At 39.0% G+C, this 14,041-nt stretch overlaps 1 protein-coding gene across 1 annotated transcript in view; it reads left to right on the top strand.

The window, feature by feature from the left end:
* Positions 1 to 14,041, top strand: part of MAGI2 (membrane associated guanylate kinase, WW and PDZ domain containing 2) — a 1,552,529-nt gene that overhangs the window by 1,008,409 nt on the left and 530,079 nt on the right. Inside the window, exon 6 of the mRNA XM_013004634.2 lies at positions 3,594 to 3,673. Coding sequence (XP_012860088.2) covers positions 3,594 to 3,673 — 80 coding nt within the window. The remainder of the gene's footprint in view (positions 1 to 3,593; positions 3,674 to 14,041) is intronic.

Here is a 14,041-nt window from a genome sequence, read left to right as displayed (position 1 = left end):
AAAATATATAATTTGAGGGAAGTGGAAAAAGCACTTCATCTGTTGTCTCCCAAAGGCATTAAAAATATCCCCTTTGTAAGGCATCTTGAGAGAGAACACGCAAATTATAAGGCTGGTGAGAACCGCAGTGGAGAAATACTATGTTGTATCGTCCTATGATGTGGAAGACAATCACCGTAGGTAACTACAACCCACATTTCTTTCAGAATCATTTCAGAGCATCAGCTAAAAATGCTCTTCCCTGTAAGAACTCAGTCCGTCAAAATGTAATAAAGAGACATACCGGGAATGCTAGTTCAACCTAAAAAAAGAGAGAGAGACACCATCTTATAGTAATGAAATTCTTCATGTAAACTAAGGAAGGCTAGTTAAATCCACAGCTCTGTTAAACTAGCCAGTATTTGAGACCCATAGTGGTGCGGTACAAAAATGGCCATTTAACTCCCTGCAAGTGCTTAGTAATGGCCCGGTAATACTTAGCCACATATGTGCTTGCATTTGTGACTTTGTCTAAGAGCCCTGGAAGTGAATCTCCTTTAGAGTGTGGGAAGAAACAAGGAAGTAGGTATGGGTGCAAAGAGGGAAACGTGTCTACCTTGTCGGCCTCGGACCCTCCCCTCACGGATGCACGCTCGAGTTCTTAGAACAGAAGCATGTCTAGAAAAGGCATTTTGAAATGATTCCTTCTTCTTCAAAATGAGAGGATGCAGCACTGAACGCAGGGCTTCAGGGATCCTCACATTTGGACAGTGGTGACCGCCACCCAAGGCCTTCAGAGCACAGTGTGAACACCGATGTGACTGCCAACGAGGGCCAGGATCACCGGACAGCTTCCTGTGCTTTGCATTCCTCTGAGATTTGATAATGAAGTGCCCTCCGACATGACAGAGGTTAAATTGGGGGGAAATAAAAGCTGGCATGCTCTTGGATGATTTAATATTTGCCCAAATTCATAGTCATTATCTGGTCCTTGAATGTATAGAGCCCTGTTCAGAGGCAACCATCACTGAGCCCCTTTTATAGGTGGAGAAAGTAAAGGGGAGTATTTCTCTTTACTCCCAAAAAGTCAGGAGTGGCACAATCAGTTCACACACTCAGTTACTACCTGGAAGTTCAGCAGGTCAAGTCAACAGAAGAGCTCTTGGGAAGAAAGGCTGTACAAGCTACTTCCAAAAGGTCAGCCATTGCAACCCCAAGTGAGCATGGTTCTACTTCGACCCGCACGCACGCATGGAGCGAACATGAGCAAACGTCGTTGCTTTTTGGTTGTTGTTGTGCTTTTAGGAGCAGAGACAATGCATCCTTAAGGGTCTTGCTATCTCAGGACTCGGCTTAGAGACGGCACCACACACAGGTAGATGAGTGTCTGGAAAGCACAGTGGAAGAGTGTGTTAACACCTTGGACTAGACCCCTGTTCTTCTCAACTTTGTCCTCCGTCCTTCCCGACTAGAAGTTCCCTTCATTAGGTTCAAACTTCAAACTGTTTTGTTTTGGTTTTTCCTGGTTTAGTCCTGGTCAAAGAAGTGAACTGTGACCTCCAACCACGGGCTTCACAGGACAGACTGGAATTTACCTTATGTGGGTGAACTAGGATGATAAGCACAATATGGAAAATTGCGGGTTGATGCTCTGCTAGAACTTTTTCTTCCTCTTAGAAAATAAGGGCAGGTCTTGGCTGACACCGTTGGAAACAATGATGCCCTGCTCAAAGAATCCAGTTGCTTTGAATATGTTTTGCTCTCCACGGTCCTGGCAAAAATCCAATTCTTCTATCAGGCACTACTGTGCCTCTTGTGAGTCTCCCATCCAGGGCATCTACTACTGTCTGTAATTTTAAAAATTCTCTTGTCCTCTCACTTCACTCATTTTTTAAAAATCCAGGTTTGTTCCACTTTCACTTCACCGTTCATGACTGAATCAGTTCAAGTTGGTTCAAAGTCATGATCAGGTGGGGCATTTAGTCCCCGGAAGTTTGCTATTAAATATACTTTCTTTAAGAATGAATGTTCTGACCTTTGCTCTCACTGAATGCAGATTGATTCATCAGATTATCTATGTAACTCTTATGACTCTGATGATATAGCATGAAGTTAAACTTCATAGGAGAGAACACCTGTAAAATTGATAAAATTACCATTTTGACATCTTCAGGATCATGCTCAAGAACCCTTATTAAGTTGCTCTAGTTTATACAAGGGGGCTTGGGAAAATTCCATGATATTTTCATGACATCTTCTCTTGCACTTTTTGAAGCCTTCTCTACTTCCAAACTACTTCAGTTCTTCTCTTTCATGTTCCATTCATTGGGCCTCTGACTTTTATTTTATAAACCTATCCATTAACACTTCTGTGACTTTATTTGTCTTCCAAACCCCCTCTCCTGTGCCCCCCCCTCCCCACCAAAAAAAGTGTTTGTGAGACCATTCTAACTCATGGCAAGCCACGTGTGCCGCACTGGATTCTCAGCGGCTGCATTTTGGGAAATAGATCTTTCTTCCAAGGTGCCTGCCTCTTGGTGGACTCAAATCTCCTACATTTCGGTTAGCAGCTGGATCCACTGTTTGCATCACCCAGGGACTCTATCTTCCCAAAGCCCCTCAAAATATCACACCCTAGATAATTAGGTAGCTGAGGTCACTTGAGACAAGTGTGCAAAGCGAACGTCGTTTTAGCTCCTACTAGCAATTAATTAGTCATTGAGTGGTTCTCAATTATGATGTACATAAGAATCACCCAGACTGTCTGCAAGTGATGGAGATTCTGATTTATTTCTATGAGGCCCTGGAACATGCATTGTTCGTTGTATTGTTAATAAATGCTTCCGTTGATTTCAGTGCAGGTTACTCGGCACAGGGTCCTCTAAGAAACACTTTTCTAAGAGCATCTCTCCTTCGCTTTTAAATTTTCTGGTAAAAGACTTCTCAGAACCATTTCTCTTTCCCACACAAAAATGTCATTTTTTTCCCCCGAAGCTACTTTCCAGAAATAGTAGAGTACAAATATGTCTGGTCCCTACCTTCCTAGCTGGATTGACAGTGTTTCGATGGAAGATAGCGAAATGTGAGTTAATGAAAATGCTATTAATCACTTTTTTAGAAAATGTAGGAATCCCAAGAACATGTTGTAATTTGCATCACTTTCGTACTGCCTCTGCCAGCTCTGTAGTTAGAGTAACAAAACAACTGCTTATGGAAAGGACAGGTTTAAGATCAAAATAATTCGTTTGCAAAATTCAGGAAACAGTATCAGAGCCTGCGGACTGTGCTCTTCCAAGTAGAGAAGCCTGTATTTGTAATAAATTCCTTTTGCTCTGGATGAGTTCTGCATTTTCAATGAGGTTAACTTGGCAACATTCTAGTTGATTTTAATAAAAATAGCTGCTTTGAGGACAGGGAGCTGAGGTTGCCAAATTTACAGCTGCCTTGCACAATTACTCTTACACCTCCTTCAGGGCTACTTAGAACCAGTAAGCAAATTAAGTGTATTGATTGCAATTTTGTTGGACTAATCCCCCCACCTTTTTTTTTTCTTAAGGAATAAACTTGATTCCTTGTAGTATGTGTCTGTTCAGAGTGATCTCTTCTCTTTTCAGCCATAACACAAAGACAACATCATGGCTGGATCCACGACTTGCGAAAAAGGCTAAGCCTCCAGAAGAGTGCAAGGAAAATGGTAGGTTGTTGAGTTTGTGTGGTCTTTTAGCACTGTGCTTTGCAAATGTCTGTGTTTCGTAGAAGAGGGTCTCGCCGACAGAAGCAATAATCGAGTTAGAACTATTTTAAAGAGAAAATATTTAGAGCTCAGGAAAAAGAGATAATTAACTCGGCATTTCTGCAGTGCCATGTGGTTTTGCTTTTTCTAAGGAAACTGTGCTGAATATCACCTCTCTGTCATCTCGGTTGTTTCTGCGTGACTCCTGGCCTGACTTTCTACCACCTACTAAGGACTTTTTGTTTGCACTATGTCTCTCGGAGGACTCTGATCTTTTAATTGGGGTTAGATATGTTGTATGGAGAAACAGCATTGGGGGACTATGAATATTATGTGGTTTTGTGTTAAAAGACACAGCGTCCTGTCTTTTCTTCAGGAATCGGTGATGTAAAGATATATATATAGATATATAGATATATATATAATATGCACACCCATACATTATATACTAATATGTCTATTAAGGGATATTATATTTCAGCGAAACTATAGCTGTGCTCCTTCAATCAAATAACTGTTTACATGAATGTTCTTCGTTATCCTCGGGTCTGCCAGTTCCTAATGTAAGAATAGTGACTTGCTTAAAAGCAAACAACTCCTTTGACACATGTAAATAACGTTCTAAAACCGTTTTGAGGATGATATGAACGTAGACCTCGTTTTTAAATGAACAAATTAGTAGGTGGAAATCTGTTCTTGATGATACTTTTAATTATTAAAAACATCTACTTTAGTGTTAGAGAGATACTTATAATTTAACTAGAACAATAACTTCACTTTTGCAAATCATCTAATTCTAAAAGTCATTTCATTTAAATAAAAATTGTGGCTTTTCAGATAACATCCAGATCATTGTGTTTGTCTATATAACTGTTTATAGGCTCAGTATACTGCTAGTACTACTAAGTAAAATTTACCTGAGAGAATACATCTTGACATTCATATTTCAATACACAAAAGTCTAGCTGTGCTTATCAATAGCTGTGTCTAATTTTATATGTATAGCTATGCCTTGTATTCTGTGTAATAGTTCACCTGTAAGTACTTGAATCACATAAGTTCTTCTATGATCTAGACTTTTGAACACAAGCAGACTACATTTCAATGACACCAATAAGCCATGTTAAAAATGGTGATAGGTTATAAATTAAAATGACCTGAAATCTTTTATGTGGGAGCTATAATTTACTTATGCCACAGATGTAAAACCTCAGTAAATCCTAATTAAGATGAATTTAATGATTTGCAGGTCTATGACATATTGAACTTCCCAGCTGTCATAATCCTTTGCATTGTTCATCCCATTATAAAAAGCCATTATAGTCAAATCTTAAAAACCTGGGAGAGATGTAGGCATAGCATATTAGATAATTATAATATTTCAGTGTTATAAGTTTTTCTCACATCTGCACTTGTCGGTCTTCTCAGGGCAGTAGATATGTGAACTATGATGTCAGCACCTGCAAGCCACGTGTCATGAGAAACAAGTCCTGTGCTCCACTCATACAGCTCATAATGCTGTGTAACTAGCTGATCCGTTATGGGTTGCATTTTCTAAAAAATTAATAAACCCCAGAATTTGTTCTGTAAATTACTGGAATGCTTTACAATGTAAATGAACATCTAGTCCATCAGAATGCCCTTATTATGGTCATGTATTTTCAGTTATTTTTGTCTAAAAAATTTCTTTAAGTACTAATATTTATTTTATGTTTTATTTTCTCTAGATAACATAGATTGAAATTGCTTATTTAAAATGTTGAATTTTGATGAATTGCTTTCAAGTCTACCAAATAAGCCAGACTTCTTTATATGCATCATACTTCTACATACACCAAAGTTAGTGTTGTGATTTACAAAATTATTTTTTGAATTCTATGTGTGTAAAATTACACTTAAAAACATTTAGAAGATGCAGCTGATGTTATCTTCTCCATCAAAGATTTACGCTTCCTCTTCTAGATAGAATGGAAGTGAATTGTCTTCAGTCAGGGACTGAGCCAACGTAAACTGAGGTTCTTTCTGTGGTTGGCTTCTTACCTGCTCGATAGACCTTCAATCACCGGGCTCTCTACTCAAAGTCTAAAGCTGGTCAGTAGATGTTTTCTGCAAAGGTCCATAGAGTAAATGTTTTAGATGCTTTGGGTCATCAGGTACAACGGATAGCATTTAAATAAGCAACTATTTATTGTTATACCAAAGTAGCCACTAGCACTATATAAGTAAGTGGATGTTTTGATAAAGCTTTATTTTTAAACACTGAAATTTTAATATCATGCATTTTCACAAAACAAAATCTTCTTATATTGACTTTTCTCATAACCATTTAAAAGTGTGAAAACGTCTTCTCTCATAGGCTACACAAAAATAGGGGTGTGCTGGATTTGGGACTACAGGGTAAGGTTTGACCTAGTGTGTTCACCTCGAGCTCACCTTGACTGGTCTGAAGCACCAATATTTATATTAGTATTGTAAGATTGCTGAAAATCTACCATGCTACTGGGGCTCACCACCGCCCCCTCCCCCCGCCTACCCCCCCCCCCCCCCCCACACACACACCTTGGTAGCTTAGCGTTTTGCCTCTAGATCCTGTCACTTCAGAATTTGATATATGTAGTCTGGGAATAATTGGTCATGTGTTTAAGATCTCTCAGGCCTGTGTTTTGCCACTCTATCACTCAAGACTGATCAATTCTCTGGTGGTTTCTCTGCTCCCAGCAGTGGCCCTCTTCCAAGTCCCATTTGGATGTTTTGCATCCTCACAGAGCCCATAAGCAACAAGATGAACTGCAAACGGAGACCCTCCCTTCTCCAGCATACTCTTCTCTCCCAAATCTTAGTCCTTCTTTGCTCTGTTGATTCAGGGATTCTCTGATTCATTTAAGCTGTTGTTCTGTTGCATTTCTTCTAGATTTTGTTTGTGTTCTCAGAGAGGTGATGTGTTTACTGTAAACTCCTCATTGTATTCTACCTGAAAGCAGAAATGTTGGGATATGATTTGTAGACCTACACATTTTATACTCTAAAGAAGTTCTTTGTTAATATCATAGTTTGTATTTTAATTCCTCAAGTTGAATCTCAATGTCATTGTTTAGGTTTGCATTCATATATACATGTATATGTGTGTTTGAATCTATGCATGCATATATGTATATTCGTGTGTGGATCTAGATATATTTATAATAATTTTCAAATCAATTTATATAAGTTAATTTCTTGGTTAACTGTTAGAAGAAGAAGCTTGTAGATGGAAAGAGGTACCAACTGATTTAAATTACTGAGAAACCAGAGAAAAAAACTAGCCAATGTTTTCTTACTGATGATTTGAGGGGAAAGAACAGGAGAGTGACTTCGTATGAATCCATGTTTAAAAAGCTCATGTGTACAAGCATGCATCCTTTGTCTCACAATTGTTGAAAATACTGATGCTGTTTTGCTCCGGGCCTTCGTTGCCAATTTGAGCATTTGGGGAGCCTTAGCTCTAGTCCACGTGGCAGAAAACTTCTCCACCTACACCTGCATTTGAAGATTAGTGTTTGGGGGGTGTTGTTTGGCAAACCAATAGTCTTTTACAAAACACCACAAGAAAATCAGTAAACTGTTCAATAGTTGGATGCGAAACTGGTTGGACAGTACAAAGTACTGTCTAATTTATCCCCAACCCTCATAGTCAGTATCAAAGAATGTCTCCAGGGATAGTACCAATCACAAACATTTCTGGAGGGACACACTCTAACAAGGATCACGGAGTTAGACATCATTTCAAGTGTTTCCAAGCCATTCTTTTAAAGTTCAAGTGTGAATTAAGTTCAATGCCACAGTACTGAATTCAGGAGACAAAAATATGTAGGTTTTTAAAATGTAATCAGGGACAGAGTTCCAAGCTAAATCTACGGAATTTGGTCAAGATGCTTCGCTTCTGGGAACTCAGGTTGTCTTACCTGTAAAATGGGAATTCTCCTTTCCCCATGCAGGCACGATTTCCAGTGCGGCCTCTCATGCTCTGCAGAATCACCCTTCCTTCTGTCAGGCAGGTCACCGAGCCAGCCACTCCGCCAAGACAAGGGGCGATTTCAGAGTAGCTGGCCTGTCTTAACAGGTTTGAATTACCCCAAGATGTCCTGGAGAGATGGAGATGAATAAATCTTACAGGCTAAAACTATGCCTCTAACTAATGCTAGCCTGATAGTAATTGACTGGGGTTTTCCTCCCTCTATTTTTTTGAATTAACTGTAAATCTTCAAGAAATTGTTATTAAAGCTGTTAGAACTGGGGGGCTTCTTTTTGTAGTTTTTATGAGATTGAAATTTCACCTGTTAATACAGTGGGGAAGCGGGGAATCTTCACCCCTTTACCTGCATGAGAACTATGCTTCAAGTGGCATTAGCTGCTTCTTTGAATTACTACTTAACCTATCTATTAAAATGAAAATATGTCAAAAGTGTACGTGAAGGGAGAAAGTATAAGCCACATGGTAATACTTGTTAAATGGAATTTTTTTAAAGAGAAGGACACTGTCTTTCTACATAGTAGAAGACACTAATTAATTTCAGGGTGTTTCTTAACTGCATTTTATAGCACTGAACAAGAGATGTATAATTTTTTTCATAATTCAAAATCTATTTCAATACTGCAAAATATATTTCTCCTTAAGAAGGGCTTGAGTCTGTTTTCTTATTAAATTTGTATTGATAATTTCTGATACAAATTCTTCAACAAGGTTAAATATGACCAAATAAACTTCAACTAAGTATTTTTTTATATTCTGATAAACTTGCTCAGATTAGATTTGTAAGTGACCTTTATATTTGTCCACTATGAAAAACTCCTAAAAACAAAATATGAAAAATCAACTACACAATTACTAAAACTGTTTAATTTAGAAGTTTCATCTATCCTGAATATCTATCGCCATGTTATGAAAAAACTGATTTAAATGTTATTTTGTTTCTAATCTGGTATTTTATAAAAACTTAGGAGCTATCAAATATCTCTAAAAACCAAAGCAAAAACAAACCTGCTGCCATTGAGTCGGTTTTCAAGTTGCCCTGCAGGGTAAGGCAGGGTAGGAATGTTCCATAGGGTTACTAAGCCTTCATCTTTACAAAGGCAGACTGCAAGCTCCATCTCTCGGGGAGCAGCTGTTGAGTTTGAACTGCCAATCCTTAGCTTAGCAGACACACGCTTAACCACTGTGCTACTGGGGCTCCTTTCTAAGTAACCAACAGTAAGCAAATCTTGGGATCACTAAAAAAAATGTGATAGTTGTTTCTCTAGTCCAGAAATAATTTAAATCAGTTGACACTCCTTAAATCTTGATTTTACTTCCTCTTATAGTTGGCTGAGGAATTAACTTTGTGCACTTATAGTAAGAGATCTGAAAATTGTTACATGTACCTATACACATGGACACATGAATCTACACACACATACATAAATGAATATACATACATACACGTGCACATATACATAAATGTACACCTACAAAATCACATGCAGCTCAGCCTCAGCAAACTCCACGTGCAATTCTAAAACATCTGTCCTTCTTTCTTTCTCCACGGCCTTTGAGATCCCGACAAGAATGTTCAATCATTTGTCATTTTTTGGCAGTTTTCTGCAGCGCTGTTCGCGTTTGTTTTCCGTTTCCTTTCTGTTGCTCATGTTGGGTAAACTGTCTATCTGTCCTTATCAATCCACTGCTCTGATCATGGCCATCTCATCTCTGCTGTTGCTCCCAAATATCTAATGGCTATTGCTGCACTCCACCAGTCCAGATTTTCTTTTTGGTTCTTTTTTTTATAACTTCGATCTTCTTTTCCAATGAATTTACCGCCCCCCCCCCCTCCCACCTTTTTTAGTTTGTTTCAAAATAATTCACAATTATGTGTTAAGGCATTTTTACAATGATTGTTGTAACATCCTTGTCAGATAACACCAACATTTGATTTATCATACTATTGGAGTTAATTGTCTTTTCTCACCTAGTGTGTGATTTTCCAGGCTTGGGGTATCAAGGATTATCCTGAAGACCTTGGATAATTGTGCGTGTATGTGTGTGTGGTGTGTGTGTGTGTGTGCCAAGAATTATCTCTGCTTCGGTTCATGTGTGAGCTCTAGCCTATTTTGTGGACTTTACATTCACAGTGCGGAGGATGTTTCTCCTGGCCTGTGCTCTTGCTCACTCGGTCCTGGCAGATGTCTGCCCACCTGACATCTGTTCAAACCACCACAGCACAGGGCGCTGCTGCTGCTGCTGCGTATCTTGCCTCTGAAGGGCTCCACAGACACCGCAGACAGATGAGGCCCACTGCGGCCTCTGGGTGCCGTGTGTTCTTGCTCAGCTTCCCTTTCCGGAGTCCTTTGGGCAGAGAGAGCAGACTCTTATTTGTTTGCTTACTGACTCACTGGCTTGCCAGCTCCTGATTGTTTGCTGCTCTGGGTTGAAGGCCTATCTGGAGTATTTGGGAAATTATATATATATAATATATATATTTTAATATATATATATATATAAATCTAGGAACTCGCTTTGTTGTTATTCCTCAAATTTTGATGTTTCTAGTCAACCCTATTCTTTGCACCTTGACTGCCTTCCTATGACAGCTGTTGAGTTCCGCTGGGAGAATGACAGGCTTTCTACCCTGTCAAGAGTGACCATTTCGGAAGCCCATGGAGGTAATTCCTAGAAAGTCTCTCTGAGTCGGAATCAACCCCATGGCAGTGCGTGTGGCTTAGTGATTGAATTCCGGGGTATTTTGTTGTACTTAGAGAGAAAGGAGCAGGGAGAGTGAGTTGATACCGTCTTGTTAGGAACCGGATAGCTAAATATGACTTTTGATCATAAATGATATTGCTTTATAGTTTAGGAGCTTTTTTACATGAGTTAATTCTGGTCTGTTTACCAGAGGACATTCAGAAAACTATCGTTAAATGTCTGTTCATGTCATTACTCTGTGAGGTAGGCAGACATTTATCTCTCAGTTTTCAAATATTTGATATTAAAATCCAAAGGGCCCCAAAGCCTTGTTAAATAAATGTAAATATGAATCAATCTTGAACTTGGACATTCAAGTTTAAGAAAGGTATCATTGTTATGTATATCGTACAACACCATATGATTATATATGCTTGGGGGTGGGATTTCTTGTACTAAAAATGTTGCCTTCCTACAAACAGGGGCAAACATTATGACTTAGTTTCCTGGTGCTACTGGAACAAAAATACTTCAAGTGGGTGGTTTTAAAGGAAGGAAATTTAGTTTCTAACAATTCCTTAGACTTAGTATCCTAATTCTGGGTGTGGTTCCAGAGGGAAGTCCTTGTGGAGTTCAATTTGTCGTAGCCAGCAGTCCCCGAAGCTCTTAGGTTATAGAGTCACCACCCCATTGTCATCCAAATGCATCCGTCCCCTCTGTCTGAACATATGTCTCCATGTCGCACATGCTCAGAAGAGTAGGTTTAGGATCCACCCCACATACACTGATAGGACCTTAATTAGGTTAATTACCATGGACGGCTAAAAGGACAAACCAGTCTGCCTTGCAAGTATTACGAGTAGAGTGCTCCTTAGAAGCAAGGATGACAAGACTTCTTACATACTTTGGACATGTTTTCAGGAGAGACCAGTCCCTGGAGAAGGACCTCACAGTTAGTAAAGTAGAAGGGCAGTGAAAAGAGGAAGGCCCTCAACAAGATGCATTGAAATCGTGGCTGCAACAATGTGGTCAAACAGAAGAACCATTAGAAAGACGGCACGGGTCCAGACAATGGTTTGTTCTGTTGTGCACTGTGGGTCAGAACCAAGTCTATGGCACATAACAACAAGCGCTGATTGCATTACCTTCCATGTCAATATAGAGCAAGTTTCCCTTAGACTAGCTTCCAACCACAGAATAAGGATTAGGAACCCAGCACATATTTTACATAGTTTGAGGGGAAACACAATTCAATCAACATCTCATTATTTTTATTTTAATATTACAACTATGTAAGAAATCTGAATAGATTTAGAACCACTATTTCCAAGAAGTACTTTACATCAGCTAATCAAAATTAATGTGACATTTCTTGGTTATTATTTCCCCTGCATCTCATACTAGCAAGCGTGTCATCTTGGTTATTGCATTACTCTGGTTTTGACCCATAAAACGAAATCTTAACGCACTGCTGGTTTCCCAATACTTGTTTTCATTAAAAATATTTAATCATTCTCACAATATTTCTTCAGTTTAATATATGCCCTTTCTCTTTGTTCTCACTCTTGTTCGTTTAATCCAAACCTGCATTTCAGTGCTGTTCTACCCATTCCTTGAGTGTTTTACGGCTACCTAGAGTGGTCTTTTCTCTCTGATTGCAATAGTGAGTTCCTACATGAAGTCATAAGCTCATCTTCAAGTAGCTGATGCACCTGCAAACAAAGCAAGTTGATCCATTAATCCATAAGACAAATGACAATTTGGCTCCCCCTGTAGCATGAAGCTATGAACCATGGACAATGCAAATAAACACAAGCCCTGAACCTAGTCTTCAAGCAGTATAGTTGAAGAGAGAATATCATCTCTACTTTAGTGAGGCGAGTGTACTGATGGTTCAAGGAAGCATCCATCCTACGAGAGCCTAAGAAAAAGATCAGAACCACCAGTCCCAGAGGGCTGGAAGTGCAGCTGACTGACACGGAAGCCTGGGATGATATCCAATCCCCAAAGTCATGAGCAAGGCTGTACCGGAGTGGAGAAGGTTACACAGGACATTAACTTAAAGTCCTGTGTGTTCTGTCTGGTGAGATCCATATGTGTATTCACTGGCTATGTTTTGAAAAAGGTATTTTCAAAGAATATTTTATTGATCTTGTAAATTTCTATCATGTGAAATCCAGTAGCATTTCTGTCACCAAGTCTATCCTTCCCAACTTCTAATCCTTCTCCTTTATTTCCAATTTTCGCATTCCAATTGCCAGTGAATATCAATACATTTTGATTGCACGTTTGGTCAATTTTAGACTTCAGAAATTGGCAAGAATACGTTTCTTCATCGTCGGCCACATTGATACTTGAATAAGAGCTGTATTGATCCATAAGGCTGTGGTGACTGTCCTCTCCCTGACAGACTTGTGTGTCAGGGTAGATGTCACGTTTTGTTTTGTTGTTGTTTGGACGATGAATTCAGTGCCGTTCTTCTTTCACTAGCCATTTCAGTATAGTAGACCATCTTATTGTCCAATTAAAAATGGATAATGCCACTCCCTTTGAGCCCAATCCGACCTAGCACCTCAAACTTTAAGCATTCTGGGTCATTTTCATGACCTCCAATTTTCCTTGATTCATACTTTATATCTTCGATGTTCAGATTACTCATGGATGTTTTCAACTTTTTCTTCTCATTTTCAGTCACACAGCAACAAAATCAGATCCAAAAAGCTCTATTCGTTGCACATAATTAAGATCTTCTGTACTAGTAAGAGGCAGCTCGCCCTCAACACTCCCTTTGTGATTGAGGGCTTTCTTCCTGAGAGGCTGATCTTCATGCACGTGGTCAGACAGGGTTCCACTGTTATTCTTGTTATTCACAAGAAAGCATTTTTGAATGTAGATTTCCAGGTCGTACTTCCTAGTCCCTCTTAGTATGAATCACCACTGAACCCTATCCACCACCAGTGATACAGTTCCTACTATCACAGCCCTTCATGAATCACAGCAGCACAACAAAGTGACAAACAAGTGGAGGGGTTTTGTTTTATTATGTGATTAATCTTTTGGCAAATTTAAATGCTCCACCACCCCACTCCTACTCCAATCATGTTATTTGTTATCTGACCTTTCCTTCTATTCCTTTAACAAAATCGTTCTCTGTAGTACTAAGCCATTTATTCTAACATTTGCCTTCTAATCTTCAGTCTGTACTGTTCACTATGAAATATTGCATGGAAGACAACATTTCATATATTTTATGAAATTCATTCTCTTTAAAATGTCTTTTTCCAAATAGATCATCTCTTTCCCTGCTCACAGCCATCTACAACCCAGCGATTCATTCAGCCCTGGCTTTCTGGAGTCAACATAAATCCAGGGTTTGTGTCCTTATGTTCAGGATTCTCCATGATTTCTTGTCTCAGTCACTTTGGCTTCTTTTTGTTGGAATCCTGCCAGCTGTTACTGTTGCTTTCTTTATTCTGCTCTGATTACTAAGAACTCTGTTACCATTTAAAAAAATCTTTTTAGATATTTTTTCAGGCTGAAGTTTAAAAAAATCATGACTCAACCTAGTACACTGAGAGAGTATGGATTTAACTTCCATAAACTTAAGAAGCTCTTTATCTATTGATTGTCTAAGA

The sequence above is a fragment of the Echinops telfairi genome, unplaced genomic scaffold (assembly GCF_000313985.2).
Source record: "Echinops telfairi isolate 266 unplaced genomic scaffold, ASM31398v2 ScPeMD7_23;HRSCAF=83, whole genome shotgun sequence".
NCBI classification, from domain to species: Eukaryota; Metazoa; Chordata; class Mammalia; order Afrosoricida; family Tenrecidae; genus Echinops; species Echinops telfairi.
Note: the sequence above shows the minus strand (reverse complement) of the source record. Positions and strands in the feature narration are given on the sequence as shown.